General features: G+C 69.5%; 4 protein-coding genes across 4 annotated transcripts; 2 read left to right on the top strand and 2 right to left on the bottom strand.

The window, feature by feature from the left end:
- Positions 1 to 18: 18 nt before the first annotated feature.
- On the bottom strand, positions 19 to 13,333 carry FURIN (furin, paired basic amino acid cleaving enzyme). The gene is made up of 16 exons (XM_084531714.1): positions 13,139 to 13,333; positions 11,175 to 11,525; positions 7,561 to 7,659; positions 7,103 to 7,198; positions 6,506 to 6,634; positions 6,179 to 6,255; positions 5,731 to 5,819; positions 5,350 to 5,522; positions 4,219 to 4,431; positions 4,028 to 4,128; positions 3,823 to 3,926; positions 3,631 to 3,748; positions 2,414 to 2,593; positions 2,210 to 2,334; positions 1,943 to 2,059; positions 19 to 1,865 (listed from the first exon to the last, which is right to left on the bottom strand). Exons 2-16 carry the CDS (start codon positions 11,352 to 11,354, stop codon positions 1,297 to 1,299), a joined length of 2,370 nt encoding a protein of 789 aa, XP_084387840.1. The 5' UTR covers positions 11,355 to 11,525; positions 13,139 to 13,333; the 3' UTR covers positions 19 to 1,296.
- A 4,699-nt stretch (positions 13,334 to 18,032) lies between these two features.
- MFAP1 (microfibril associated protein 1) lies at positions 18,033 to 21,651 on the top strand. Its single transcript, XM_084531715.1, has 9 exons — positions 18,033 to 18,204; positions 18,302 to 18,521; positions 18,946 to 19,075; positions 19,370 to 19,557; positions 19,854 to 19,962; positions 20,040 to 20,200; positions 20,456 to 20,615; positions 20,813 to 20,902; positions 21,007 to 21,651. Exons 1-9 carry the CDS (start codon positions 18,126 to 18,128, stop codon positions 21,187 to 21,189), a joined length of 1,320 nt encoding a protein of 439 aa, XP_084387841.1. The 5' UTR covers positions 18,033 to 18,125; the 3' UTR covers positions 21,190 to 21,651.
- Positions 21,652 to 22,304: 653 nt separating this feature from the next.
- Positions 22,305 to 23,273, bottom strand: HYPK (huntingtin interacting protein K). The gene is made up of 4 exons (XM_084532667.1): positions 23,066 to 23,273; positions 22,856 to 22,911; positions 22,692 to 22,743; positions 22,305 to 22,519 (listed from the first exon to the last, which is right to left on the bottom strand). Exons 1-4 carry the CDS (start codon positions 23,252 to 23,254, stop codon positions 22,424 to 22,426), a joined length of 393 nt encoding a protein of 130 aa, XP_084388793.1. The 5' UTR covers positions 23,255 to 23,273; the 3' UTR covers positions 22,305 to 22,423.
- A 488-nt stretch (positions 23,274 to 23,761) lies between these two features.
- On the top strand, positions 23,762 to 27,795 carry SERINC4 (serine incorporator 4; the record flags this gene model as incomplete). The annotated part of the gene is made up of 11 exons (XM_084532162.1): positions 23,762 to 23,769; positions 23,810 to 24,089; positions 24,356 to 24,686; positions 24,774 to 24,867; positions 24,931 to 25,142; positions 25,387 to 25,482; positions 25,556 to 25,682; positions 25,966 to 26,038; positions 26,382 to 26,433; positions 26,553 to 26,706; positions 27,009 to 27,795. 11 exons carry the CDS (start codon positions 23,762 to 23,764, stop codon positions 27,223 to 27,225), a joined length of 1,644 nt encoding a protein of 547 aa, XP_084388288.1. The 3' UTR covers positions 27,226 to 27,795.
- Positions 27,796 to 27,999: the final 204 nt, after the last annotated feature.

Here is a 27,999-nt window from a genome sequence, read left to right as displayed (position 1 = left end):
GAGCTCGGGCAGCGGGGCTGGTTTGCATAGTTCTGAACATTTAATAACTCAGTCTCTCTAGCGTTATATCCACATCCATTAAATTAAAAACAGGCTCAGGAGGCAGCTCCCGGCTGATTAAATTACAAGAAAAAATTACTGTGCACCAAAAAGTTATTATAGAAAAATAGTCCTGTGGCCCCCCTGCCGGCAGCTCCCTCTGTGACGGGCTGGGACTGGCGCTGGCACGGGGCAGGTGGGAGCCCGTGCCGCAGCCCCGGTGCGCAGCGGTGGCGGCAGGGGGTGAAGGGGCTGGCGGCACCGGCCCCCACCCCGCAGGGAAGGGGCTGAGGGCAGGCAGTGCCGGGGGCTCTGGCGGGGAGCAGAACGGATTGTCACCAAGTGGGGGCAAGGCACGTCGGGGGGCAGGAGCAGCGGGGCCGGGGCTGCCGGGCTCTGCCCGGTACAGGCAGCGCGAGGCAGAGCCAGGGCACGGGCAGGCACCGGCGCTGCCCGAGCGAGCCGGCCGGCAGCACACAGGGCCCTGCCCAGGGGCAAAACGGGGGGGGCTGGGGCTGACCCCAGGGCAGGGGGTCCCTCCCCTCGCTGGGGGCCCAGCCTCGGGCACACGGGGAGGCGCTGCCCTGCCCGTGCTTTCTGGCACAGGGGGCTCCATCCGCGCTGCAGGCGGCCGTGGCTGTGGTGGGATGGGCAGGCAGCGGGCAAGCGGGCAGCAGAGGCCGAGGCCTGGCCGTTATTGCTGTTGACGGGCACGGGTGGAGGCGGACAGGCCCTGGGTGGGCAGCGGGGAGCCAGGGAGCAACAGGGGACAGGGGTGGCAGGCAGAGCCCCGGGGTGTGCTCAGGGCGGCAGTGCAGAGGGTGCCACGGCCCAGGCTTGGCTCAGCCCGCGGGGACAGAGCTGCCCCTGTGCCACCAGCCCCACTGCAGCAATAACGGGGGGAGCCCGGGCACTGCCCCCAGCAGCAGCCGCCTGCCCGGGACAAGGAAGGTGGCTGCCAGCGCAGAGCCAGCGGGCGCCGGGGTCCTGCTGTCACCCAACCCAGGGGCCTGGGGTGCGGGGTGGACACGGGGCCGTGAGAGATGGTGCGAGTTGGGGACGGCGCCAAGCTGAGGACGGTGCCGGCAGGGCCGTGCCTGGGCGCCCAGGCTGGGGCTGAGGGATGGTGCTGGCGGCGGGGAGCCCCGGGCCGCCACGGCGCAGGGGGGGGACGGGGGCAGAGTCCGGGGCCCCTCGGCCTCGCCTGCCCCTGCCCCGCGGCGCTGGGCAGGGAGGAGGGAGGGGCGGGAGGGCTCATCAAAGGGCACTTTGGTCTCTGATGAAGGCAGTCCTCTCGTTGTGGGCCTCGTACTCCTCACCGTCCGACTCGGAGGGGCCCTCCTCCTGCCAGATGTCGGAGGGCAGCCCCTTGTAGGAGATGATCCCGCTGTCCAGGGCGTAGACCTTCACGCCCCGCAGGCTGAAGCCCGAGCGCGCCTGCAGCACCAGGAAGACGGTGACAAAGATGATGACGATGAAGACGCAGCTGAGGCTGGCGATGAGGATGGGCAAGTTGGCCGTGGGGGGAGCCTCGGCCGGCCCCTCGCCCTCTGCCAGGGCAGGGGATGCACGGCTGCTCTGCGTCTGGTGTGAGCAGGAGAGGTCCAGGCTGCTGAAGTGTGAGTGTGCGGGGCAGGTCAGGCACTGGTTGGGGCCAGGCCCCGCACAGGTGGCGCAGGAGGGGTGGCAGGGCAGGCAGAGGTGGGGCGCGATGGGCTCCACGCTGTTCTCCAGGCTGTAGTGCGTGCTCTGGACGCCGGGCGCGAAGCCGGGGGGGCAGCGCTTCAGGCAGCTCTTCTGGTGCAGGTAGTACCCCTCCTCACAGACTGCGGGAGAGGCAGGGTCAGCACACCCGAGGGCCCCCCGTGTGCCCACCCCCCCCACCCCAGGGCCTGGCACTCACCCACGCAGGTCTGGCTGGGGGTCAGGGTCTTGCAGCCGCTGCTCTCCAGCTGGTTGGAGAGGCTGGGGGAGTCGGTGGCCGTCCCATACAGCACCAGCGTGAACTTGGTCAGCGTGCCTGAAATGAGGCAGAGTGAGGCCCACCGCCGTGCTGACAGGACGGGAGCAGGGGGAGGGCTTGCGCCAGCCCCCCCGTGTGTACACCAGGCACTGGAGTTGCCCCCGCTCCCACATTAGGCTCAGGGCGAAGCAGCAAGCCCCCCCCTACCATAGTTGTTGGCGTCACTGGTGTTCTCGATCTCCAGCAACCAGTCCCCAGAGGGGTCCTCATCCCACGAGTGCGTCGTCATGAAGGCCCAGTCGTTGAAGCCATCAGCCGAGTAGTCATGGGGCCTGGGGAGAGAGGTGTAGGTTGGCATCCTGGGGACCCACCTGTGCCAGCTCTGGAGCATCCTGCAGCCCCGTCAGCTACCTGGAGGCCAGCAGGGTGGAGCGGGTGCCCATGGGGCTGACGAGGTGGATGGCGAGGTCCCCCCGACGGTTATAGGACAGCGTCAGCCTGGCCTGCGCATGCTCCAGCCGGCTGATATAGTTGGCCTTCCCCAGGCAGGCATCTACTTTCCGCCGTACCTCCAGGCGCTTCCCGATGTCCCTGCCAAGGAATGGCAGGAGTGAACCCAATCCCCCCTCACGGAGGCTGCAGCAGGACGCCCTGGACCCGCTCCCCGCTGCAGGGCCGTGCGCGTACTCCAGGGGCGTTCAGCTGCTCTCTGGCCCTGCACCGAGCGGTGCCGCGAGCAGGCGGTGGGGCTGGAGAGTCACGCAGCAGCTGACAGCAGCTCCCTGCCCTCTGACAGCAGCTCCCCGCCAGCACGGGGCGCAGGAAGCAGACGGCCGGGAGCAGCGCAGCCTTGCTGCCGCACGCTGCTCGCCCCAGGTCCCGGGGAGCCAGGAGCACGGAGGCTTTGCTCTGCTGCGTGCGTGCTGAATCACCGCTCTGTGCCAGCCATGAATGGGGCCTTTCTTCACCAGCCAGGGGCCAGCTCCACCCCTGCACAGCGCAGCCAGGGCTGGATGGGCACGGCCATCCCCGTCCCGCCGCTCGTGTGCGACTGCCCGGGCACAGCCCCGGTGCTGGCACAGGGCTCCGGTCACAAGGGGCCGCCTGCTCGGGACGGGCAGGGACTGGGCCAGCACCCGCTCTCTGGGGCCGGGTCCCAGGGGAACGGGGCAGGGCAGCAGGCGCAGTCGGGGCCCAGCCCCCCCATGCCCAAGGGCTGCCCCCCCAGGGCCCGGGACTGCCCCAGCTGCACACGAGACTGGGCAGACACTGCTGAGGCGGCAGCAGCCAAGTGGGAATAAAAGGAGCTTCTGTCTGACCCCTGAAAGCCCCTCTGTCTGACGATGGCTTGTGCTGGCTGCTCCCAAAACCACAGCGCGGACGCCTCCCGGCTGTGCCCGGCCCAGCCCAGCAGTGGTCAGCATCCAGCGCCGGGCGGCCACGAGCTGCGCTCCCTGGCCCTGCCCCAGCCCCACAGGAGGGTGGCCCAGGGGACAAAGGGCTCGGGGCGCAGCTCAGCCCCGAGCAACCCCGGGCTCCCCACCTGGGGCCGAGCATCCCCCTGCCGACCCCAGCCCCTGCCGTCGCTGGCTGCTGGGCAGCGCCTGCCCGGGCTCAGCAGCCCTTACTTGGGCTCTGTGAGGACGTCGATGACACATTTCCTCTGCGGTCCCACCGTGGTCCAGTTCCTGGCCAGGCTCACCATGGCCCCGGCATCCAGCAGCCCGTAGCCGTAGGAGTGGCTGACTGCGGGAGGAGCAGGGTGAGCGCTGCCCCGCAGCCTCCCCGCCTCCCGCGGCCCCCACCCGGCACCCCGCTACCTTTGCGGCCGACCCCATTGGTGACCCAGTCGTTGGCGTTGAGGTGCGCTGGCTTCGAGGTCTGCACCACCAGGTGCTGCATGTCCCGCCACGTCAGGTTCTTGCTGCGGGGAGAGGCGAGGCTCAGGTGCCAGCGCCCGGCTGGGCCCAGCCCCCCGGGCTCGTGCGGGGCTCCCCGGCCTGGCCCCACCGTGCTCGGCCTTACTTGGCTTCCAGCGCAAGGGCGATGATGCCGGCGGCGAGGGGTGCCGAGGCTGACGTCCCCGTGTGGGACTCGGTGCACTTCTGCCTCAGGTCAGTCGTCACCTGCAAGGAAGGGCCCCGTAGGGGTTGCTGCGCCCCCCGCATGGCTCAGCCCCCGCGCGCCCAGCCCCGCAGCCCCAGCGGGGCACTCACAATCTGCTTCTCGTTCTGGTTGCCACTGCTGTAGGTGGTGGCGAGGGTGGAGGAGCAGGCCTCGCTGTACCAGGGCACGTTACCGTACTGCGTGGTGCTGCTGATGGACAGCGTGTAGATGCTGTTGGTGTAACCGTCACAGTTGCAGCTGTCGTGCTCGCGGCCCCCGTTCCCGGACGCCCAGACGAAGATGGAGCCCAGCCCCCCTCGGCCCTAACAACAGAGGCAGAGTGAGGACGGGTGCCCACACGTCACCCCACGGCACAGCAGAAGGCACCACGTGGGAGCCAGGTCATGAGCAGACAGCCCTGGCCCCGCAGAGCTTGGGTCTGGGTCGGGAAGACCAAGCAGATGCCAATGTGGCCCCAGGGATGTTCCCAGCTGGCTGCTGGCCTGGGCCCCGGCACAGCCATGCCCTGCTGCTGCCGAGTTACAGGACAAGGTGGACAAGGCAGCTCTGCAGAGGCAACACAAGCAGGGGACTTTCCAAGAACCGGTGCCTTTTTCTGCTTGGCTGGCTACAAGGGGTTTGTGCGCGTGGGACTTGCAGCTGCCGGGCAGCCCTGTGGGAGCTCCACAGCGTTCCCAGCCGGCTGCTGAACCCCTGAGCACCACGGCTGCACTCACAGCATGTATAGCAGAGCTGGCACAGCACAGCGGGGATTCGCCAGCACACCCCACACAGCGCGCCAGCATTTCCATGCAGGGAATCCCAGGCAGAGCACAGCACAGCTGAGCCACGTGGGCTGCGCCACAGCCACACCACGACGGAGCTGACAGCAGCTGAGGACAGCGAGGGGAAGGACAGGCGGAGGCGAGGGCGAGCAGCTGGCACGGAACAAGGCAGAACCAGAACGGGGTGCCAGGGAGGAGGGAGGGATGGTCCCTGCACCAGTTCCCTGGGAACTTCCTGAGCAGGGAGCACGGGTGGCAGGGGGAGCACCCTGCGCAGGAGGAGCCCTGACTCAGCCATTGCTCAGGAAGAACCAGAAAAACCGACAGAGCCTGATCCCAGAGAGGGCTGGAAGACGACTCACGATGGGACGGCCGAGACAGCCGGGACAGCCCAGCCACCCAGAGCCACGGGACAGGCGTTGGAGCTCCGCTGGAACCTGGCAAACTGCTGCTCACCTGGCTGACTCCCCGGAAGAAAGCCTCCTCCGCCAGCCGGGCTGGGCCATCCACAGTCTTGCCGTCGTCCTCTGGGCCCCAGCTGGCACTGTAGATGTGGATGTGGTTGGGATTGAGGCCCAGCGAATGGGCCTCCACTGCATCAGTCACCTCCCCATCCAGCATGCGCACGCCTAGGGCCAGAGAGCAGATGTCACAGGCGACGGGGCTGGGCTGGGCGGCCGCGCTCCGCAGGGCAGCGGTGCCACTGGGGACGGCTCCGCGCCTGCTGCCGGCCCCTGCCGCGGGCTGTCCGCTGCCTTGGCAGCAGCGCCGAGGTCGCAGGCACCCGCGGGGCTGAGCGCGGGCTCTGCACTGGCTGCGGGACGGGGCGGCACCCACCTCCGATGCGCGCGTTGTAAGCCACGCCGACACCGCAGATCCCGTTGTTGGCCACGGCAGCGACTTCCCCGGCGCAGCGCGTGCCGTGCCTGCAGGCAGAACAGCACCAAGGGCGCTCAGCGGGGAGCGAGGAACACGGCGCTGGGAACTAGCTGTGGCTTGGGGGCAGCGTCCAGGCTGCCTCCACCCCACCCCTCCCCACACCAGGCTGCCAATAAAGCCCTGCTGAGACCAACCCACAGAGGGGCACCGCAGAGCTCTGGGGCAGGGGGCACTCAGTGGTCTGCTCCCATTCCAGGCAGCCCCAAGGGACGCAGCTCGTGTCAGTAAGGGAGGCAGGGGGGTCTCCATAGGGCAGAAGTGCCATCACCCCGACACCCTCCCAAAATCTGTAAGGGCTGATGCCACCTGCCGTGTCCCTGCCACATCTGGGCTCTGCCAGCCTCACCTGTTGTCATTCATCTGAGTGTAACGGGGCTGCGGGTCTGGGTCCTGGTCATTGACATCAAAGCTTGCCCCTGGATCCTGGAAGGCAGACCCGGCAGTCAGAGGTTGCGCCCTGGCCAGCAGGCCCTACCGCCCTGGGGCCATGCCTGCACCGCGTGCCCCAGCACGGAGCCGAGCAGGGTGCGGGCTCCAGTCCCACCACCACTGCTGCCCCCACACCCCCATAGCAGGCACGAGCCCTGTGCCATGCAGCTCTGGGGATGCAGCAAGCAGACGCCAGCCCCTGCACAGGCTCCTGTGCACCGCCCAGGGATTGCCCCACACTTACGTAGTTGGCCTCCAAGTCAGGGTGGTTCTTCTCGATGCCATCGTCCAGGATGGAAACCACGATGCCCTTGCCCGTGTAGCCCTGCTCCCAGGCCTGACGCACATTCAGGTCCCGCTGGTTGGTGTTGTACTGCCAAAAGAAGCCCTGGCATTGTCAGCTATGTCCAACTGCTGGAGCTGCAAGCGGGGTGTGCGGACCCCTCCAGACCCATCTATAAAGGCAGCCTTTGCCCTGCTCTCTGCTGTGCCCACGGGAGTTTTGCACAGAGCATGGGGCTGGCTGAGGAGAGTGCTCAGAAATGGGGCTGAGTCCCAGAGGGTGCCCACGTCCCACAGCCACAGCTCCCTGTGCCAGCACCCGGGCTCGGTGCAGGGGCAGGCAGTGCATGCACAGACCCCAGCTTCTGAGACAGGCAAGGGGCAGCTGCCCCGACTGCCAGAGCCGCAGCAGGGCACGTGCATCCCCTTCCCCAGTGACACAACGTAGGGCTGCGGCCTCAGCCCTTCCTCCCCCTCCTCCTCCTCCCCAGCCTGGCTGGGGGCAGCGGCCTGGCAGCCCTCCCTCGGGTGCCACCCCCCCGCCTCCCCCAGCACTCACCAGGTACCACTGCTGGGGGAACTTGGGGTCGGTGGGCTCCATGAAAACGTCTCGCTTGGTCCTGCGCTTTGCCACCTGCTGCTCCAGCCAGTGCACCTAGGGCAGGAGGTCATGGGGCTCCCTTGGCTCCTGCCTGCCCTCCTCCCGCCCGTGCCCTCCAGGGAGCCGCCGGCACCTCCCCGCATCACCGCCACCGCATCCCAGGGGCCCGCCAGCCCCGGCTCCTCCCGGCCACCCCGCCCGCTGCGCCAGCCCCACTGCCACGGCCCCGCTCCAGCGGAGCAGGCAGGGCAGGGCACCGAGCTCTGCTGAGCAGCAGGAGCCCGGCAGCCGCCGGGCCGCATGCCCATTGTGCAGGGCTCAGGGTTCCAGGTGAGCGTGCCCGGCCCCTGGGCCGCAGCCAGGGCACGGTGATCGCCGCCGGCCTGCCCCGCCGCCGGCCGCCACGCTGCACCTACCTGCGGCTCCCGCGCCAAGCGGCTGTGCCAGGGCTGGTGGGGAGACAGGGAGCGCTTCACCACGCCGCGGTGCCGAAAGTGGTAGTAGTCACCAAAAATCTGGAGCAGAGAGAGGAGCAGGATGGACGCGAGAGCACAGCCTCCCCGGTTCCGTCCCTCCTAGCTACCTGCACCCCAGGGCTGCCCGTGGCACCCCTGCCCCGGGGGCAGTAAGTCCCACATGGTGCCACAGAGCTGCTGCCCTGGCAGGGAGGGCGCTGGTTTCTGACCTGTGTCGGTCCTGGGACGTGACCGATCCCAGCAGAGCCCAGTGTGGGTATCACACAGCCCTTTCTGCCCACCACCCCCCGGGAGGAGGCAGCACCAGCCAAGGAGCCGGGCAGAGCCCCACGCACGAGGGGGTGTCTCTGGGGAGGGACAGGACGTCAGCACAGCCCCAGCTGGCCCAGGAGGCCGCTCAGCCTCCCCGCGGGTTATTTTTAAACCCTGAAGCCCTCTCCAGTCCTGCCATTTCCTCATCCCCTCCTGCATGTCCCAGAGGCTGGCCTGGCCACAGCAGCCCAGCCCTCCCAGCCCAGCTGCCTGCTCAGGGTGGGAGAGGGGCCGCATGCCCCCGGCCCCCTGGGAGCTGCGGGCAGGACCCCCCACCCGGGCTGGCGAGGGCTGCAGGAGCACAGGGAGGGGACATCCACCCCTCTGCCCACCCCACACCCTCAGACTGAGGCAAAACAACTTGGTTACCTTTAAGGAAAGCCCAAAAGCTTATCAGAGCCCTGCAGATGTGACACGGTCCTGGCCACCATGCAGCCAGCCCACACCAAGTGGGGGGAGGAGGGGAGCCCTGCCCAGCCACGAGGCACCCGCAGCCCCGGGGCAGCAATCCCAAAGTCCCTCACTTTGCCCAGGTGCTCTGCAGGGTGAGGGAACACATCCCTGACCCGCAGCGGGGCCAGTGCCACCCCTGCTCCTGCCCAGGGGCTGAGTGCTGGCAGCACAAATCCCTGCCCAGAGGAGCGATCGCCTCCCCCTGTGCACCAGCCCACGGGCAGGACTGGGAACGGGCTCAGCTCGTGGCAGCCCTGTGCTGGTGGCACAGGACAGCAGTGGCACAGCTTGTGCTATCCAGGCGCTATCCAGGGGAGCCACAGCTCACCCCGACGCACGGTGCCCGTGACGTGGGGCCTCGCTCCCTGGCACCGACCAGCAGCCGGCTGCTGCTCCTGCCTGCAAGGGCGGCTCCGCACCCCCAGGGCCCCCAGGGTCACGGGGGGGCACATCCCCACAGGGCTCTGTGCCCCTGGTCCAGCCCGGGATGCCCAACTGCTCGTAGCACCTGGGGCTGTGCTGGGGTGAAAAGCTTCCGCGCCAGGCTGGCTCCCCCAGCACCCTCACCCCTCCAGGGCCACGAACAGAGCCCCGATTGTTCTGCCAGCAGATCTGGGCTCTGCCCGGTCACTGGGCTGGATTAGGTCTGCACACATGCTGCGGTAGCAGCCAGGAGCCAGCCAGCCCACATGCTGACACCCTAATCCCCCGCAGTCCCTGTCCTCAGCAAGGGCAGAGCCGCCCCCAGCCCCGCGCGTCCCCGTGACGCCCACGAGCTGGGCGGCAGCGCCGACCCCATGGGAACGGTGCCGGCTCACCCCATCGGCCCCAGCAGCCGTGCCTCCCCCCGTTACTGCCCATCTCCTGCTCAAGCCTGCGCCTCCCGTGCCCCTCTCGCCGGGCGAGTGGCCACGAGTTACAGCAAGGCCCCAGCACCTCCAGCCAGCTGCCAGACCCCGCAGGCCCAGGGGACTCCAGAGCTGCGGCCGCTGCCCGCCAGGCTCCGCGGGCAGGGAGGACGCCAGCCCGGCGTGCCTCTGCGGACAGCGCCCAGGCACCACGCGGAGGCCGGGAGCCTTCCAGATCTGGACCCCGGGGGCCTCTCCCTGGGGCAGGGCCAGCAGCGCCCGCTCCTCCCCGCCTCCTCCTGCCGCATCCTGTCCCAGCCGCAGCAGCTCCCCAGGCCCCGCTCGGACACCCCCGGTGGGGAGCCGGCCCCCCAGGCCAGCCTGGCCTCGTGCCTCAGCGCAGACCCCGGGACAGGCTCCAGGACGGGAGAAACGTGCTCGGGCCCACACCCCCTGCTGCAGCCCGAGCTGACGGCTCGCTACAGGGGTCGTGCTCCCGCTCCGCCAGAGCTCAGCGGCTGGCAGGGCCAGGGAAAGGTGCCAGCCTCTGGCTGCGGGGCAGGTGGGGGGTGCTGCCCAGCCAGACCTTGTGCTGAGCCTCCCAACACAGCCCCAGGCTCTCCAGCACACCGTGGGGCATCCCCAGGCAGGCAGAGATGTGGCCGCAGAGCTTGGTGCCTCCTCGGTCCCGGCCCAGGTCCCGGGGCCCCACGGCAGCAGACAGGGTGGGTACAAGGGCAGCACGGCAGAAAATGCCATGGTGGAGGGCAGCTGAGCCCTGTGCCCCACTCCCAGCAGACTTGGCAGAGACCTGGCCCAGCAGGACATGCCCAAATCTCCTCTTATAGAGCAGGAGGCACCCCTGTCCTCCAGCACACACCCTGGAGGACTTGGGGCTCCCTGACCCAGAGCCCTGCTGCCCCCACAGCTGTGCCAGGGCTGCTCTCGGGCAGCAGGATGAGGCACCCGCTGGCTCCCGCAGCAGCCACCCTCCCCACGCTCCCAGCAGCTGGCTCCCAGCGAGGTCCTGACACCGCAGCCATGAGTTGTGCAACTTCCTCTGGGATTTCACCCCTTGCTTCCTTCCTGCCAGACCAGCATGGCCCGGCGCACTGCCTGGCTCACGGGGCTCCAGGACAGCGGGGTCCCTGTTCCGGGGGTACTCACAGCACCACAGCCCCTCACAGCCCCAGCATCCTCACTGCACGGCAGGGCACCGGCAGAACCACAAAGGCTCTGCCTTGCTAGAGCTTTGCTAGCCTGTGGGGGCTGTCCCGGAGCCAGCCCCCTGCTCCACGGACCCATCAGGCCCCCGGGGCAGCGAGCTGGGCCTGAGCTCAAGAGGTGCTGGCCAGCCAGCAGGGACAGGACACGGCAGGGCCACACGTCCTGCCCACGGCACTGCAGAGCACAGCACCACCCTTGCACTGGCTGATGGCAGAGAAAGCCGAGAGCGGTGGGGGCCTGCTGACACAGGGCTTGTGAAGGGCAGCTCTAGGGCCAAGGACACATGGCTGCTGTCAGAATCCCTCTGCTTCAGCGGAGCCCGGAGGCTGCGCCACACTCAGGCACCGCTCGCCATGGGGAGCATGGGCAGGATCTGGGAGATGAGGAGCCCTTCCCTCCTCCATCCACGCGCAGCTCTCCCAGCTGCCTCGCCCCGAGATGGGCTTTTCCTCCTTCCACCTCCAGCAGGCAGAGCATGCTGTGCCGTGCTGTGCCGTGCCACCAGGCTGTGTTGCTGACGGGGAGGCCGCGGTTCCATCCAGCCCCCACCACCACCGTGGGTACCGGGCGGCTGCAGTGAACCAGCACAAGCACAGGGCCCGGCCTCCCAGGCAGAGCCACCCGCCGGCAGTGGGGCTGAGCCCAGCCCCTGCCCAGCAGGAGCAGAGCCAGCGGGGACACAGCTGCTGTGGGAGAGGGAAGCAAGGGACTTACCGGGCCCAGGTTGAGGAATCCATGCTTCCTGGCCAGCCTGTCAGCCTCCTGGGGCCCCGCAGGGACGAGAACGGCCCAGGTGTTGGTGTAAATACGCTGGGCCAACACCTCTTGGGCCAGGAGAACAAAGGCAACCAGCAGAGTCCAGAGCAGGAGCAGCGAGCAGGGCCTCAGATCCATCAGAGTATCGGGGTTCCTCTACCAGCAGCACAAGGGTCCAGGCAGCGGCAGGTCCAGCGTCCGCCTGTGTCAGATCCCCACGGCCCCGCTCTGCCCCGCCAGCCCCCACTCAGCCCGACACACCATGGGGACGGAGCTGCGGGCGTGGAGCGGCCAGGACAGCAGCACAACCTGCAGGGAAACGGAGAGCGGTCAGAGCCGGCCGGGACGCTTTCCTCGCCCACGGGCCACGCTGGGAGCTCCGCTGGCTGCAGGCGACGCAGCGCCCTGCTGGCCCCAGGGCTGCCCGCGGGGCTCCGCAGCGGCCGGCCCCAGCGCAGAGCTGCTGTTTACCTCGCCTATTGCCCAATGTGTACTTATGCTTTGTGCTTGCAAACACGGGAGGCAGACCGGGAGGGGAGCCGGGTGCGGAGGGAGGCGAGGAAATGGAGGCCGTGCCTCCCGCTGCTGGGGCTGCTGCAGACAGGAGCCCCTTCCCCAGCCCAGAGGGGTAGGTCTGGGCACGGAGCTCTGAGCAACCGGGAGGGGAGCCCTGCCTGCCCGGTGCCACGGGGGGCACGAGGAGATGCCCCGGGCTGCGGCTCCTGCCCCCAGAGGGAAGCGCTGGCAGCGAGCTGCACCCCACTGTGCCTGGGGCTGAGCTGTGGGCTGTGAGCAGGGGCCAGGCCCGGACAGGCTGAACACGGGGAGCTCTGGGCACAGCGGGGTGCTTCTGGGGCTACCGGGACACGTGGGGCACCAGGACAGAACCTCACCAGCTGCAGCAGGGGTAAACGAGAAGGAGCAAAGCCAGCGAGAGCCTTTGCTCCCTGGTCTGCAGAGCCCCAACCCCAGCACCTCATCTGCCAGCCATGGCCCCAGCCGCGCCTGGCAGCAGCACCCTGCCTGTCACTGCACTGCCCTTCCCCAGGAGCACAAGGTGCTGACACCGCTCTGACTCATCCCCAAAATGGAGAGGAAACGGGCACAAGCACCAGGAGAGGGGTCCGCCAGCACCTCCGGCAGGCACAGCGCAGCCAGGAGATACCTGGTGGGGACAGGCCAGAGGTGGCCCTGCCACGGCACCCAGAGCGGCAAGCACCCGCCGGAGGCTGCCGAGGAGCCCCAGTCCCGGGCCATGCCACGGCCCGAATCACGGCTTCCAGCGGGGGAGGCTCTCTGAGCCCCGGGGACGGGAAGTGACGGGCGGCGAGGACACGCTGCCCAGCACGAGGGGACGCCTCGTTCCACGGCACGGCTCCGCGCCGGCCCCTCCCGAGGGTCCCCGGGCCCCGCGGTCCCCCCGCGCTCCCGGCGGGGCCGCCCCACGTGCGGACGAAGCCCGGCCGGCCGCAGCGCCCTGCCCGTGCCCGTGCCCGTGCCCGCCGGCGGGGGGCTGCCGGCCCGGCGCTGCGCGGTGCCCGCGGGCAGGAGCGGGCAGAGGACGGGGGCCGCGCTCCGCCCCCGGAGCCCGCAGCCCCGGAGCGATCGCGCCCGGCCCCGTGCCGGGGCTGCCGGAGCCCGGCTGCCGCAGGCCGCGGCACGGCGAGCCCGGGGCGGCTGCACGGCTCCCCGCGGCCCGGCCCCAGCCCAGCACAGCCCCGGCTGCGGCGCCTCGGCCGCGGGCGGCGGGGAGCGGCCGCCGGGGGGCACCGGGCGGCACCGGCAGCGGCACCGGCAGCTCCCCGCTCCCCGCTCCCGGCCGGGCGGCCCCGCGCGTCCCGCCCCAGCTGTCAAAGCCCGGCCCCGGCCCCGTTCCCGTTCCCGGTCCCGGTCCCGGTCCCGGTCCCGGCCCTCGCCCTCACCGCGGCGGCGCCGCCCGCTCCCGTCCCGCCGGCCCGGCCCTTCTGGCGGCGGCGCAGCGTCACGGCGCGGGGCAGCCCCGAGCGCCCGCCCCGGAGCCGGGCCCGGCCCAGGCAGGGGCGGCGGGGCGGCCGCGGGGCCGCTTGTTTACAGCTGTCAGCGCCGCCCCGCCCCGCCCGGCCCCGCGCGGCCCCGCTCGGCTCGGCCCGGCCCGGCCCGGCTCGGCCGCCGCTCCGCCGGGCGCCGCCGGATGCCGTCACCGCCGCCCGCCCCGCCCGCACCGGCGCCGCCGACGGGTCCCGGGGCGCCGCCGCGGCCGCAGCCCCCGCCCGGCCCCGCCGCCGCCGCCGCCGCCGCCGCCCGGGGGCTCCCGGGGCACGGCCCCGCCGCGGAGGGCGCCCGGCAGGCGGCTGCTCCGCGGCCCCGGTGTGCGGGAGCCGCCGGGCCCCGAGCGGCTCGGCCCGGCCCGGGGAGCGGGGGGGGGGGTCCGGGGGCGGCCTCGGGCCCGGCTGGGAGCGCCCCGGTGCGGCCCCGGGCAGGCGCCGAGCGGCCCCACGGAGAAACCGACCGGGGGCAGCCACGGGGCCGCGGCAGCGTTCGGGCTGCAGGGCACCGGGCGCAGCCCTCGAACAATCCGGGAGCCGGGGGAAAGGCGAGAAGCGACCGGCGGCCGGCCCCGCCGTGCTGCTGCCCCGGCACCGACCCGCTGCGCTGCCCACACGGGGTCGGCGTGCCCAGGAGCGATGCGAAAGGCAGCGCGAGAAAAAAGGCGTCAGAGCCCCAACTGACCTGAGTCCTGAGCCTCAGAAGGCGCTTGGCGAAGCGCAGGGTGGGAGCGGGACGCACATCTCACGGAAAGGAAGTCACCCAGATATCATGATCGAGATATGAAGCGTTAGCAATCGCACAGGAAACAGTCACCTTGGTAACTGAGATGCCGAGAACAGCCCAGAAAACCTGGCACAGGGCACTTTTCTTTGCTAAAGTAGGTTAATTTTGCAGGGCAGTGCCCGGTCACGGCCCGGTGCCAGGAGCAGGGGCTGCAGGCTGCCCGGTGCCCACCGCGACTGCCCCCGAGGGGCCCGGCCGGCCACACGAGCCGTGGGGCAGGGGCAGCCCGGGGCCCTCGCACCCTGCAGGGCTCACTCCCAGCCCCAACACACAGCTCAGCTTCCTGCTGCCCCTGGCCCTCTGTGTGCGGCCCAGATACGTGGGTCCAGCACGTCCCGCATCTGCCCCTGCCCCTGCCCAGGCCTTACCTCAGGTGCCTCCTCCAGCAGCCCCGGCTGTGCCCAGGCTGGGCACGGAGCTGCTCCGCCTGGCCCTGTGGCACCCACGGCTGTGGGGACAGGAGCTGACAAAGGACCCCTTGTCACCTTATCTCGGTGCTCCGGGGCAGGAGAGCAGGAAGCACCTCTCTCTTGCACAAACTGTTAGCTTTGGACAGGCGCAGCCGATCGCTCCTCCTGCCAAAGACAACGCCGCTCACGCGGGAGCAGCAGAGCGGGACCTGCTGCCAGCAGCCCCTCGGGATCGGAGCGGCTGCCGACCCCCTGAAGGCTGGGGAGCCGCTCAGTGCTCCCTCCTCAGCTGCTGCCTGCCGGGGACAGCGGAGGGGTGCAGTAGCTGCCGTGGCAGGGTCTGTGAGGACCACAAACCCTCCTCTCAGACTTCGCACTGAGTTTGGTGGCCTTTACTTGGTAGCATCAGCGCGCTCCAGGAGTTGCCAGGAGCTCTGTGTGTGACTCCCAGTGCACGGCACCCAGCAGCTGCCCACGAGGCATCCCGTGCCACACAATATCCTCTGCCTCACAACGTCCTGTGCCACACAATGTCCCATGGCTTGCCCTTCTGAGCCACACACTGCAATCAGCAGAAACCTACTTTTACAGAAAAAACAGGTCAATTTTTGGCATTCTGTTGCGGGGATTGCACAAGCTCCACCGGTGACACTGCCCATGGGCCAGTGCTTTGCGGTGGGCAGCGCGGTGGTGGGGCAGCACCCCCCCTGTCCGCAGGCACCTCCAGCCTGAAGGTGGGCTCAGGGCGCAGCAGGACCACCACCGTGCTGGGAGAAAACAGGCAGTGGAGCGGAGAAGCTGGGGAGGTGGGTCTGGGACCCTCACACAGCTGAGAAAACCAAACAGAGGGCAGCGAGGGCAGGCGGACACCGAGGGGCTCCCAGTCGATCAGGCAGTGTGTACTCGCAGCACGGCAGCCCCGCGCCAGGCAGGCTCCGGGCCCCGGTGCTGCAGCTGGGACAGCCGCGGGGGCTGCGCGCCGCGGGGCTCGGGAGGCTCCGCTCGCAGCCACGCTCGCAGACACAACGTCTGGCTGTGCCCGCGGGGGGGCTGGGGATCCAGCCCAGACACCCTTGACCTTGGCCCGCGGTGCAGCCTGCAAACAGCGGCGGCACAGCGCGGCTCTGCGACTTTATCTGCCTTCTGCTCTTATCATCAACGGCAGCGAGGCTGCCAAGGCAGCACAACTGCAGCCCGCCGTGCTGCTGCCCCTGCTCTGGGCTGTGAGTCACAGCCACCACCTCCTGCCCAACTGTCCAGGCAGGGAGATGCTCTCACCCGTCCTCAGCACACTCAGCACGCTGCGGGGCCCACAGGAACACCCGTGCAGAGAGCCCACATGCAGCCTGCAGCGGGGCTGCCCTCACCCTGCGTGCTGCAGAGGGCCAGGAGGGCTTGCTCAGCTCTGCTGCCAGCCCGCGTCCCCTGTCCCTGGAGGGGTGACGGGGACAGCCGCAGAGCTGCAGCACCCCGGTGCAGCTGGCACGGCACGGGCTCACCGTCCGGGCCCAGGACAGCACCACAGGGCCCTGCCGGGGAGACCCCACAGCCTGCACCTGCAGGGTCAGCCCCAGCCCACTGTGGCTCCTGCACCGGCTGCATCTGGCTCCTTCAGGTGGCTGCGGCTCCCTGGGGACACGGGGAGAGCGGCACGTCACAGGATTAGGGCTGCTGCTTGCCACGGCTCCAACCCCCTGCGGTCACAGCACGGCAGCCAGGGAACACATTTCCCTGTTTGCCGAGGCCTCGAGCTTGGCTTCACCTGATCAGGACGTTTTGTGCTCTGTGCACGGTTCCCAAGCCTTCCCTTAACTGCTGCTCCTAATTGTTTCACCCACTGAGCCATGTGCTGGAGCTCGCTCCTTGCCATGGTGACACAGGACTCATTAGGCGGGAACACCCTGCGATAACCCCGCGAGTAATATCTCATCTGATCATCAAATGTGGAGCAGGGAGCTGGCCTGGAGCTGCAGTTGTCATCCAGACAAAAGGGGCAGGAACGCCAGAAAGTTCCTGCCCTCCCTGGGCACGGGCTGCTGCAGCAGCACAAAGCTTCCCGTGCCAGGGCGCCAGGGCCCAGCGCGAGCTGCAGGGCAGGGGGACGCCGCAGCCTGGCCCAGGCCAGGCACCGCAGCTCCTCCAGTGCCTGCACACGCAGCAGAAGCACAGGGGCCCTGGGGAGAGCCAACAGCTCCCCCCGCTCAGCAGGAGCAGGTTTGTAGGAGATGCCCACACAGACAGACTGCAGGCAGCGCCCGTGCGCAGGGCCACAGCAAGGACGGAGCCGGCAGTGCTCAATGCTCGGCACAGACAGCGGGAGGGGCTGGCACTGCACGGCCCCAGGGCTGGGAACCTCTGGTGGGTCAGCAGCCGCGCTCCCTCTGCAGCACCGGCAGGATCGGAGTCACCCAGCGGGGGCTGCTGACCCGCCTGGGGCGAGGGATCTCCCGGAACAGAGCCTGCCTGGCCCCAGCCTCACACCCCTGCGGCCGCCGTGGGGACTCTGCCCCCGAGGAGCGGGGCCCAGAGCGGGGCAGGGCAGCTGCTGGGAATCGGCTCTGCTCCTGCCGGAGCTGGGGCTGCTCAGCGTGGAGGTGGAAAAGCTCAGGGGGATCGCAGGGTGCAGAGGACAGAGCTGGGCTCTTCTAGTGGCAGCCAGTGCCAGGAAGAGACAAGGGGCACAACTGGAACACAGGAATGTCTGAACACCAGGAAGAACTTTTTTTTTTTTTTGGCCTTGTGGGTGGTGGAGCACTGACACAGACTGCCCCAAGAGGTGCTGGGGTCTCCTTCTCTGAGATCTTCTAAAGCTGCCTGCACGTGGTGCCGCGCACCCTGCTCGGGGTGGCCCTGCTGGAGCAGGGGTCGGACCAGAGGGACCCAGAGGTGCCTCCGGCCTCAGCCGTGCTGTGGTCCTGCGGGACCAGAGACAGCGGCCAGCCCACCGCTCACAACAACCCCTGGGGTGTCTGCGGGGGCCCAGCAGGCACCGGCACTTGTGGTTAAAGCACGGCGCGTCCTGCTGCTTCCCAGAGCCCCGCCGCAGGATGTGCCGCAGACAGCCCCGCGCTGACTTTCCGGGAGGTGAAACCTCTTCAAACCTCTTCCTCTCTTTCCAGAAGGCGGCGCGGAGCTGCAGCTGCCGCGGTGTTTGCGGCGCGGCTTTACTTGAAGTTGGGCAAAGCCGTGCCTGCTGCGGCCGGGCGCAGCCCTCGCAGAAATCCCCGCCCGGTGCGGGCTGGGGCAGGGCAGGGGCCGGGGCCGGGGGCTCACACGAAGCCCCCCCGGCTGCCACGAACGGGCCGCCCCCGCGGCGCCTCCCGACGCCTCCGCACCGGCACCGCGGGGGGGCGGGGGGCAGGGGGCGGCCCCTCGGGACGGTCCCGCTGTGCCCGCAGCCGGCGGGGGAGGCGCCCGGGGGCCCGCAGCGGGGGAAGCCCCGGGGGACGCCCCACTCCCGGCCCCGCCCCCGCCCCCGCCCGCCCGCAGCCCCGGCGGCGCGCCGGAAGTGACCCTGGCGGCGCGGAGCGTCACTTCCGGCCACCCGCAGCAGAGCGCTGAGACTTCCGCGTCCGGTGCGCCGCCGGAAGTGGGGCCGTGCTTCCGGTGCGCCGCCGGCAGCTGCCATCGCCCGCCGCCCGTCCCGGCCCGTCCCGGTCCCGGTCCCGGTCCCGGTCCCGCCGCCGCCATGGCGGTGCCCAGCGCCCTGATGAAGCAGCCGCCCATCCAGTCCACGGCGGGCGCCGTGCCCGTCCGCAACGAGAAGGGTGAGCGGGGGGCGGCGGGCGGCGAGGGGCGGGGGGCGGCGGGGGGCCCGGCGGGGGGCCCGGCGGCGGCGGCAGCGCGGTGACGGCCGCCCCGCAGGGGAGCTGTCCATGGAGAAGGTGAAGGTGAAGCGCTACGTGTCCGGCAAGCGGCCCGACTACGCGCCCATGGAGTCCTCGGAGGAGGAGGACGAGGAGTTCCAGTTCATCAAGAAGGCGAAGGAGCAGGAGGCCGAGCCCGAGGAGCAGGAGGAGGAGGTGGCCAACGACCCGCGGCTGCGGCGGCTGCAGAACCGCGTCACGGAGGACGTGGAGGAGCGGTGAGTTGGGGGGGCGCGGGGCGGGGGGCCGGGCAGGGCCGTGCTGCAGGCGGGCGGCAGGACAGCCCCGAGGCTGCGCTGGAGCCACTCCTGGCTATTGCCCCTCCTGCTGCGTTGGGCTGCGCCGTGAGCTGCCCCGAGAGCCTGTGGGGACGGTGCCAGGGCTCAGCCCCGCGTTCGGGTGTGCTCTGGGTGGTGCAGGCAGCCCCTGAAAGTTCCCATAATGCGCTAAAGCTCAGCGTGGATGCAAAGATGGGGTTCTGTGAAAACGTGCCCAGGGCAGGGAGGGACTGAGTGCTGTTCGGGTTCTGCCATGGAGTGGCTTCAGCTGTCAGTCCCAGTTAAGGGCAGACTCCCCCTGGGAGCAGCTCTCCTGCCGTCCCTGTGCACTCAGAGTACTGAATGTAACTGGGCTCCACCGTAGGCTGGCACGGCACCGTAAGATCGTGGAGCCTGAAGTGGTTGGAGAAAGCGATTCTGAGGTGGAGGGCGAAGCGTGGCGCCTGGAGCGGGAGGACACCAGCGAGGAGGAGGAGGAGGAGATCGACGATGAGGTACGATCACGTTGCTGAACCAGGGGTAGCCCAGAGAGGCCCCTGAGTGCCACAGCTGGAAGTGGATGTCATACGGCTGGGAGCTGTCTGGGGGCACTAAGCAAGGGCCGGCACCTCAGCCACAGCCAGCGGCGGTGTGACGCTGGCGTGTGGGCTACGGGGCACTGGGGGAGGCCGCCCCACCCAGCGGGGTGGGCGATCTCACAGCCAGCGAGTTCGGGGCACTGCACTCTGCGTGGGGAAGGGAGAAGGAAGCAGGAGTGGGGCTGACTGCGCTCCATGCGTCTCCGGTAGGAGATTGAGCGTCGGCGTGGGATGATGCGCCAGCGAGCGCAGGAGAGGAAAACTGAGGAGCTGGAGGTGATGGAGCTGGAAGACGAGGGCAGATCTGGAGAGGAGTCCGAGTCAGAGTCCGAGTACGAGGAGTACACGGACAGCGAGGATGAAATGGAGCCGCGGCTCAAACCCGTCTTCATCCGCAAGTAGGTGGCAGAGCGGCCCTGGCTGGGGACACGGGAGCGGGCAGCTGGGCACCACGCACACATCCTGCTCCTGCGGGAGGGGAGGGTAGAGAGCTGCAGCGTCCTGACGGGGCTTTGGGCAGTGCAGGGCACTGGGAAGCGAGCACCAAGCTCTGCCGTGTGGCACAGCCACGGGCAGGACCTTCTGCCACCTGTGCGTGCCCACAGCCACAGGGGGAGCGGGCCCTGGGCTGGGCAGCACCGGAAGGGAAGCAGCTCGCCAAAAGGCTGAAGGGTTCTGTGGTCCGTGCCTACAGGAAGGACCGAATCACAGTTCAGGAGCGAGAAGCAGAAGCCTTGAAGCAGAAGGAGCTGGAGCAGGAAGCAAAGAGGATGGCAGAGGAGAGGCGCAAATACACGCTCAAGGTACCACGGGGCTGGCGGGGCTCTGCATGGGGCAATGACTGGGGTCTGCAACGGGCTGAGCTCGGTCCTGCCTCCAGATCGTGGAAGAGGAAGCGAAGAAGGAGCTGGAGGAGAACAAACGCTCGCTGGCAGCACTGGATGCTCTGGACACTGATGATGAGAATGACGAGGAGGAGTATGAAGCCTGGAAAGTACGTGAGCTGAAGCGCATCAAGCGGGACCGCGAGGAGCGAGAAGCGTGAGTATTGTGTGCTCAGGCACGAGGGGAGCCCTGGGCCCCGCAGGGAGCGGACGGCTGGGGCCTCTGCTCATGACTCCCTTTGGGCAGTGCTCTGGCCTAGACAAGGTGTCCAAAATCCCTCGGGGTGCCCTTACTCTGCTGCTCTCGCTCTGGGAGCCAGTAGCTGTAAGCCTGCAGCAGGCCCCCGTGGCAGCAGCTCTCCTGTCTGCGGAGTGCTGGGGGCGTGGGGCTCAGGGTTTTTCTCCTGTGCAGCATGGAGAAGGAGAAGGCAGAGATCGAGCGGATGCGGAACCTGACAGAGGAGGAGCGCCGCGCCGAGCTGCGCGCCAACGGCAAGGTCATCACCAACAAGGCCGTGAAGGGCAAATACAAGTTCCTGCAGAAGTACTACCACCGCGGCGCCTTCTTCATGGTGAGTGCTGCGGCCAGAGCCCGGACGGGGTGAGCAGCAGCACGGCCTTGCTCCTGCTGCCTCCTGGCAGCTCTGCACGAGCCCCGAGGTTGGGCAGCACAGCAGCGCTGCGGCGGTACCGGCTTCTGGGGGCTCTTCTCTGCTGCTGGCACTTGCCGGAGACTTGCAGCGCAAGCAGCTGTGCCCTTCCTCCGCAGGATGAAGACGAGGAGGTGTACAAGCGGGACTTCAGTGCCCCGACCCTGGAGGACCACTTCAACAAGACCATCCTGCCCAAAGTCATGCAGGTGGGTGCGCGGGGCGGCCGGCGGGGGAGGAGGCGCCGTGTGTCAGGGCCGGGTCCCTGCGGCTCCCCCAGCGGCTGCTCAGCAGCTCTCCCTCCCGCCCCCAGGTCAAGAACTTCGGGCGCTCGGGACGGACGAAGTACACGCACTTGGTAGACCAGGACACCACCTCGTTCGACTCTGCCTGGGGCCAGGAGAGCGCGCAGAACACCAAGTTCTTCAAGCAGAAGGCAGCGGGCGTGCGGGATGTCTTTGAGCGGCCCTCGGCCAAGAAGCGGAAAACGACCTAAGGCAGGTGCGGGAGGCGTCCCGGGAAGGCGCTGCCGGGCCGGCTGCCCGAGAGCCTGAGCAGGAACAGAGGGGAGGGAACTGCCAGGACTCTGTCGTGACACGCCGTTCCCGTGCCCCTGCCCCGCACCGTCCCCGGCAGCACGGCGGCACCGTGCCCGCAGACACGGCCTCCTCCACGCCCGCCTCGCGGGGAGGCTGCCGCCCGCCCGCCCTGACAGAGCCGGGCCCGGCTGTGCGGGAGCACGGCGCCCCCTGCCCCGCGTTCGGAGGAACTCGCGGACTTCTCTCTGCTCCCTGGTGTGTCCCTGTGCCCTGTACCTGGCCCGTCACCACAGCGGGCCCTCTTCTTGGTTCGGAACAGCTGTAACAACGTTTCCTGACCCTGTTTCTGCGGGGCTTGGCTTTTGTACCTGGGCAGCGGGAGGGGATTGTTTTGATTAAAGCAGTTGTTTTCTTAAGAACTGTGGTAGCGGTGTCCATGGAGGAGCTCGGCTGCTCTGTGCCTTGCTCCAGGCACAGACGTAGGTGCCCCCCCCTGCCCTGCCAGGGCAGCAACGCAGCCGCAGTGCAGCAGCGTTCCCCCAGCTCCCGCTCCCCTCCCCAGGAAGGGGGAGAGCCCTGTGCTAACATGTGGGATGCAGGTGACGCTGTCAGCGCTCGTCTGGGCTTCCTGCTCTTGGGGTGGGGCAGGTGCCCTGGGGCCAAGGCAGGGGCTGTCCCAGGCCGGCCTCTGCCCTCTCTGCTTACGGCCTGGCTTGTTTACAGGTTGCACCTCTGGCCTCCAGCTGTGGCTGGGTTCACAGATGAGGAAGCGGCACTGGTGCGGTGCCCTGCTGGAGCCCCGTGCAGCCTGGAGTGTGTGCTCCCTGCTCAGGAGCAGCCCAGACCCTCCTGTCCCCAGGAGGAAGGGCTCCTGCTGGCCCTGGGGCAGGCCAGCTCCTCTGCAGCAGGGCCCAGCGGCCGCTCTCTGGTCACAGGGTATGGGGCAGCCCCAGCCCGACCCCCTGTGCCATCCCCACGCGCCCTCCCCACGCGCTCGCTGGGGCCAGGCACCCTCTGGAACCTGCCCCCAGGGGAAGCACTCGGCGCTGCACGAGCCACAGGGAGGGCCTGCTCCCGCTGGTGCCTTTATTCAATAAGTTAACACACGTCCTCTCCAGCCAGGGCTGTGTCGGGCTGGGGCCGCTCCCGGAGCAGGGGACGGCAGCGCCAGCGCAGCCGCGGGGCCCACGCTCAGTTGGTGAGGGTGATCAGCGCCTCCACCACGTTGCCCATGTGCTCCCGGAGGCTGCGCTCCGCAGCCGCCCGCGAAATCTCCATCTCGGTCATCTGCAGGAACAGCACCGCCCGCTGCAGCGGGCACCCAACGGCCATGGGCCCGGCCCGGGCAGGGCTCCGCCAGCCTGGGGCACCCCAGCGAGCGCCCCCCGCCCCGCCGGGACCCCCGCTGGGGCGGTGCCAGCCCCGGGCCTGCGGCCGTGCTGCCCCCGCCCCCACTTACAATCAGCTCCAGGTCCTCCTTCTTGATGGTCACCTTGGCCAGCTCCTTCTCCCTGCAACGAGGCAGCGCCGCTGAGGGGGGGCCTCCCCCTTCGGCCGGGCACGCTCCGCGGCGGGACGGCTCCGTGTCCCCGGGCGCCGCCGGGCCCGGGGCCGCTCCGTTACCTCTCCTGCTTCGCCTTCTGCTCCCGGGACCGCCGGTCTCCGATCACCGACATGGCCTGGCGGGGCGGGGCGAGCGCGGTCACGGCGGGGCGCGGCACCGGCACCCTCCCGGCCCCGGGACCCTCCCGGTGCAGGGACCCCGCCCCCCCGGGCCCCTCCCGGCCCCCCCGGCCCCTCCCGGCCCCCCCGCCGCCCCCGCCCCGGCCGCACCGTCTCGAGGTTGGAGCTCTGGATCTCCTTCTCCTCCGCGTAGTCCGTCACCCTCTCCAGGTCGGCGGCCCCGCTGTCGTGCTTCCGCGGCTTCTCGGCCGCCCTGCCGCCCGCCCCGTCGCTGCCGCCGCCGCCGGAGCCGTTGGGCTCGGTCTCCAGCTCCAGCTCCACGTCCCCCTCCGCCGCCATCGCGCCGCCCGCCCGCTTCCGGCCCCGGCACGGCGGCGGGACCGGCGAGGCGGGCGGGAGCGGCGCCCCCGGGGCCTCGCGGCGGGACAGCGCCCCCCGGCGGCGGGAGGCCGGCGGGGCCGGGCCGGGGCGCTCCGCCCGCACTGGACCCGGGGGCACGGAGCCCCCACACACAGCGCCCAGACACAGCCCCCCAGCACAGCCCACACACAGCCCCCCCAAACACAGCTCCCCCACACACAGCCCCCAAAAACACAGCCCCCAAACACAGCCCCTAAACACCCCCCCCAGCAGAGCCCCCCACACAAACAGCCCCCTCACACAGCCCTCCAGACACAGTCCCCAAACACCCCCTCCAAACACAGTCCCCCCAGGCACGGCCCCCCCCAGCAACCACACCCCGGCCCCTCAGGGCCTCGCGGTGCCCGTGAGCGACCTGCGGTGAGGGGTGCGTGAGGGGTGCGGGGGCTCAGCCGCTAATCCCCCCCCGGCCCGCTCCAGGAGCAGATGGTGGGGCGGGCCGAGCCGACAATCCCCCTAATCCCGCCGGGGCAGCGGGGCTGAGCCGGGCCATGGCGGGCACGAGGGCGTGCGGCCGCCTCCTGCACTCGCTGCTGGGCCAGGTGGGACCCCGGGGCGCACGGGGGGCCGGGCGGGGGGCTGCGGGTCCCTGCTGACTGCGCTGCCCCCCCAGCTGTGCTGCGGCTGCGGCCCCTGCGGCCGGCTCCGCGTGTCCACGGGCACCCGCATCCTCTACACCCTCCTGCACGTCCTGGCCTCCACCGTGTGCTGCCTCATGCTGTCCCGCACCGTGGCGCAGGCCGTGAGGGAGAAGGTGACTGGCAGAGCTGGGAGACCCAGGGTGCGGGGGTGCTGGGGGTGTTGGGGAGGCTGGGAGCAGCAGGGGTGCTGGTGGTGCCAAGGAGAATGGGGAGCCAGGGGCACGGGAGATGCAGCCACTGCCCAGTGCCCTGGGGTGCCGGGGCTACTGGGGATGGGGAGGGTGCTGGGAGTGCTGGGGGCATCGGGGCTCCCACTGTGCTGGGGGTCTGGGGGTGCCAGGGGCCCCCCACCGACCCCAGCCCCACACCGTGCCCGCAGGTGCCCTTCTCGGCCGTGCTGTGCCAGCACCTGCCTGGCAGCACAGACTGCGAGCGGCTCGTGGGCTCCTCGGCCGTGTACCGGGTCTGCTTCGGCACCGCCTGCTTCCACCTGCTGCAGGCCGCCCTGCTCCTCAACGTCCGCTCCAGCACGGACTGCCGCGCGCAGCTCCACAACGGGTACGGGCCGGGACAGGGGCTGGGGGCTGGGGGCTGCCGGGCGCCCCCGTCCTGCATCTCGCTGCCCCGCAGGTTCTGGTTCCTGAAGCTGCTGGTGCTGGTGGGGCTCTGCGCCGCCAGCTTCTTCATCCCCGAGGACAGCTTCATCCGAGGTGCGTCCCCCGCCCAGCCAGCCCCCACCCGTAGCCCCCCGTGCCCCCGCCTCGTGCCAGCCCCACCGCCGCCCTCTCCCCCTGCAGCCTGGCACTACACGGGCATCTGCGGGGGCTTTGCCTTCATCCTCATCCAGCTGGTGCTGATCACCGCCTTCGCGCACACCTGGAACAAGAACTGGTGAGTGGCGCTGCGGCCGCCTGGGTGCCCAGGTGCCCCCGGCTCTCACCACTGTCCCGGCAGGCTGACAGGCGCTGCGCAGGACAAGCGCTGGTACCTGGCCGTGCTGCTGGCCACGGCCGCCTTCTACACCCTCGCCTCCGCCGCCTTCTCCTTCCTCTACAAGTACTACACCCACCCGGCTGCCTGCCAGCTCAACAAGGCGCTGCTCACCGTCAACGGCAGCCTCTGCGGCATCGTGTCCTTCATTTCCATCACGCCCTGCGTGCGGCTCAGTGAGTACTGCACAGCGCCGCACGGCACAGCGCGGCACTGCCTGCCGAGGGGCAGGGCTAGCGGCATCCCAGCACTGGGAGGGCAGCTGCGAGCCCCCAGCTCAGCACAAGAGCAGTGGGCACCTGGGGAGGCCCCAGCTCCTGCTGGCCCCACTCAGTGCCTTGGCACAGGGCTCTGGGCAGGAGCCCCACGGGAGGGGACCGCCTGGAGCCCACACAAAGCCTCTGCCCCCTCTCCTTGCAGAGCAGCCGCGGTCAGGGCTGCTGCAGTCCTCCATCATCAGCTGCTACGTGATGTACCTCACCTTCTCTGCGCTGTCCAGCCGCCCTCCGGAGAGAGGTGAGTGGTGCCACCTCCTGTGGACAGCCGGCCCTTGGGATACAGCCCCCCTCTCACCTCCACCTCCCCGCAGTGCTCTACAAGGGGCAGAACCTCACCGTCTGCTTCCCCGGCACCCGGCAGGATGAGCTGCAGACAGAGGACACAACCGTTGCTGTCCTGGGGGCTGCCATCATGTACGCCTGCGTGCTCTTCGCATGGTGCGTGTGCCCGGGGCACGGGGTGCAAGGGAACCCGCCTGTCACAGCGCACCCAGAACTGCCCCTTGTTGGGCACAGCCAGCTCAGCACCGTGCGGGGACCCTGTCCCCAGCCCGTGGCATGGCCGGAGGCGCTGGGCTGTACCCAGGGGCAGGGTAACCTCCCCACGCCGGGCACAGCAAGCCTGCTGCTGCTGTGAGGATCCCAGGTGATGGATCCATGGGGTGGGCTGGGGCTGGTGCATTCCCATGTGTTACGCCTTCTGCCTCTCTCCCGTGCACAGTAATGAAGCCTCCTATCTTGCCGAGATCTTCGGGCCCCTCTGGATGGTCAAAGTTTACAGCTTCGAGTTTAAAGTGAGTACGGATGCTGCCCACCCCCATCTGTGCCCCACATCCTCCTGCCACAGGCACCCAGCCGCAGCGCCCAGAGCCCTCCTGAGCCCCAGTTCCAGCCCCGGGGCAGAGGCAGGTTTGCCCAGCTCCGCTGGGGACTCTCCTGTGCTTACCCCGTCTGCGCCAGCTCCCTGCAGCCGGGCAGCCGTGGCACCAGCAGGGCCAGCTCAGTCCAGATGCTGCGGGGCTGCCCAAGTGGGGCAGTGGCTGTGGGGCTGGGCTGACCCAGCAGCAGGGAGGGGTGGCCACAGGTCCCTGCCTTCACCCCACACCATCACCAGCTCGCCTCTCTGGCTCTCTACAGAAACCTTCCTGTTGCTTCTGCTGCCCAGAGAAGATGGAGGAGGAGCTGAGAGGTGAGTGCCAGCAGGTCGGGGAGAGGCTGCAGGAACACACAAACGTGGGCACCAGCATCAGACCCCAGGGGTGCTGGAGGACGGGGTGCAGGAGCTGCTGTCATCTTGCACTCTCCCAGGTGCGGAGCAGACGTGTGAGCCAGAGGAGCCTGCCGGGGGACAGTGCCTTGTCCAGGACGAGCGAGACCGGGTGGTCTACAGCTACTCAGCCTTCCACTTTGTCTTCTTCCTTGCCTCGCTCTACGTCATGATGACCCTCACCAACTGGTTCAGGTAGGGCCCAGGGTGCTGGCCTTATCCTTGCTCCTTTTTCAGCTCTGGTTCAGCCACCCTGCCCAGGCTGCCCACCAGCACTGTCAGCACCAGCTCTGGCCCGCTCTCGGTGTGGCCATAGCCTGGTGCTTGTCACGGGCTGCTCCACGTCGGGCCATTGTCAGCAGTCCGGTCATGTGCCGGGCAGGCGTAGGGCTCTGTGCCTGCAGACCTGCACTGCTCCGTCCAACAGCCCCTGCCCGATCCCCGGGGTCACCCCTGTTGGTGTCCCTCGGGTGCCGACACCTGCCCTCTCCCACCAGCTATGAGAACGCGGTGCTGGAGACCACCTTCACGCACGGCAGCTGGTCGACGTTCTGGGTGAAGGTGGCTTCGTGCTGGGCCTGTGTCCTGCTCTACCTGTGGCTGCTGCTGAGCCCCCTCTGCATCCACAGCTCCCCCCAGCACCGGCGCAGCAGCCCAGCCTTGCGCGTCCTGCGGCGGCGGCGCGCCCCACACCGTATCAGTGTCTCCACGTAGTCCCTGCTGGGACGGACTGCGCCCGGCCCCGTGCACGGGTTGTGCCCTGTTCCTGTGCCCGGGCCCCGCCCGACCTCGTGTCCCGGGAAAAGGCAGCACCGGAGGAGGATCCAGGAGGCGTGCGCTCTGCGACAACAGCAGGGACACTGCTCCTGCCTTGAGCTGGAGCCATCGGGGGCCATCCCGAGACCACCTGGGTGGCGGGTGCTCAGCCTCAGCTACAGCTGCGGCCCCTCCAGCTAGGGAGGCAGCTCCTGCCCATGCACCCTTCTGGCGTGGCTCCTGCCCTGGCCCGGGGCCTGCCAGGAGAGCGGCATCTGCGCTGGCCACCTCCACTTCATCTCTCCTGCCTGGCCGTGTGGTTATTGTAAATAGCTCCTTGAATACATTTTATTTTTTAATGTAAAGCTCTGAGTGAAGCGTATGCCATCTGCCCCACATGCACACAGCAGCCGTGGGGCCGGGCATGGCAGGTGCCAGCAATACCCCAGCAGCCCCCAGCCCTGCAGGGACAGGGGGCAGGGGGCAGGGGCATGGCCTGACGGGGAGCAGCCAGGGAGCGCCCTTGGTCCTGCCCCAGCCCACAGCCAGCAGCAGGCCCTGCACCCAGCCCCGGCACCAGGGCTGCTCCCGTCCCCATCTGCACCTGATCCCCATGTCCACTCCCACCCCACCCCACCCCGTCCCGTCCCGTCCCGTCCCGTCCTGTCCCACCCCACGCCACCACCACAGCCGCCCCTCTCCCAGCACCGCAGTCACGCCACGCTCCCGTTC

This window comes from Aythya ferina, assembly GCF_964211825.1.
Source record: "Aythya ferina genome assembly, chromosome: 11".
In the NCBI taxonomy this organism is placed as follows: domain Eukaryota; kingdom Metazoa; phylum Chordata; class Aves; order Anseriformes; family Anatidae; genus Aythya; species Aythya ferina.
The sequence above is the reverse complement of the archived record's forward strand: the minus strand, read 5'-3'. Positions and strand labels throughout refer to the sequence as shown.

What these genes read in the sequence shown, in the direction of transcription:
- FURIN (XM_084531714.1), bottom strand. Translation starts at nt 11,354, where the DNA reads ATGGATCTGAGGCCCTGCTCGCTGCTCCTGCTCTGGACTCTGCTGGTT. An exon ending in ACTCAGATGAATGACAACAG is followed by an intron (nt 5,820 to 6,178) that starts GTGAGGCTGGCA and finishes TTCTGCCTGCAG; the next exon opens with GCACGGCACGCGCTGCGCCG. An exon ending in CCCCAGCCAGACCTGCGTGG is followed by an intron (nt 1,866 to 1,942) that starts GTGAGTGCCAGG and finishes CCTCTCCCGCAG; the next exon opens with TCTGTGAGGAGGGGTACTAC.
- MFAP1 (XM_084531715.1), top strand. Translation starts at nt 18,126, where the DNA reads ATGGCGGTGCCCAGCGCCCTGATGAAGCAGCCGCCCATCCAGTCCACG. An exon ending in ACCGCGGCGCCTTCTTCATG is followed by an intron (nt 20,616 to 20,812) that starts GTGAGTGCTGCG and finishes CTTCCTCCGCAG; the next exon opens with GATGAAGACGAGGAGGTGTA. An exon ending in TCCTGCCCAAAGTCATGCAG is followed by an intron (nt 20,903 to 21,006) that starts GTGGGTGCGCGG and finishes TCCCGCCCCCAG; the next exon opens with GTCAAGAACTTCGGGCGCTC.
- HYPK (XM_084532667.1), bottom strand. Translation starts at nt 23,254, where the DNA reads ATGGCGGCGGAGGGGGACGTGGAGCTGGAGCTGGAGACCGAGCCCAAC. An exon ending in CAGAAGGCGAAGCAGGAGAG is followed by an intron (nt 22,744 to 22,855) that starts GTAACGGAGCGG and finishes GCCTCGTTGCAG; the next exon opens with GGAGAAGGAGCTGGCCAAGG. An exon ending in AGGAGGACCTGGAGCTGATT is followed by an intron (nt 22,520 to 22,691) that starts GTAAGTGGGGGC and finishes CTGTTCCTGCAG; the next exon opens with ATGACCGAGATGGAGATTTC.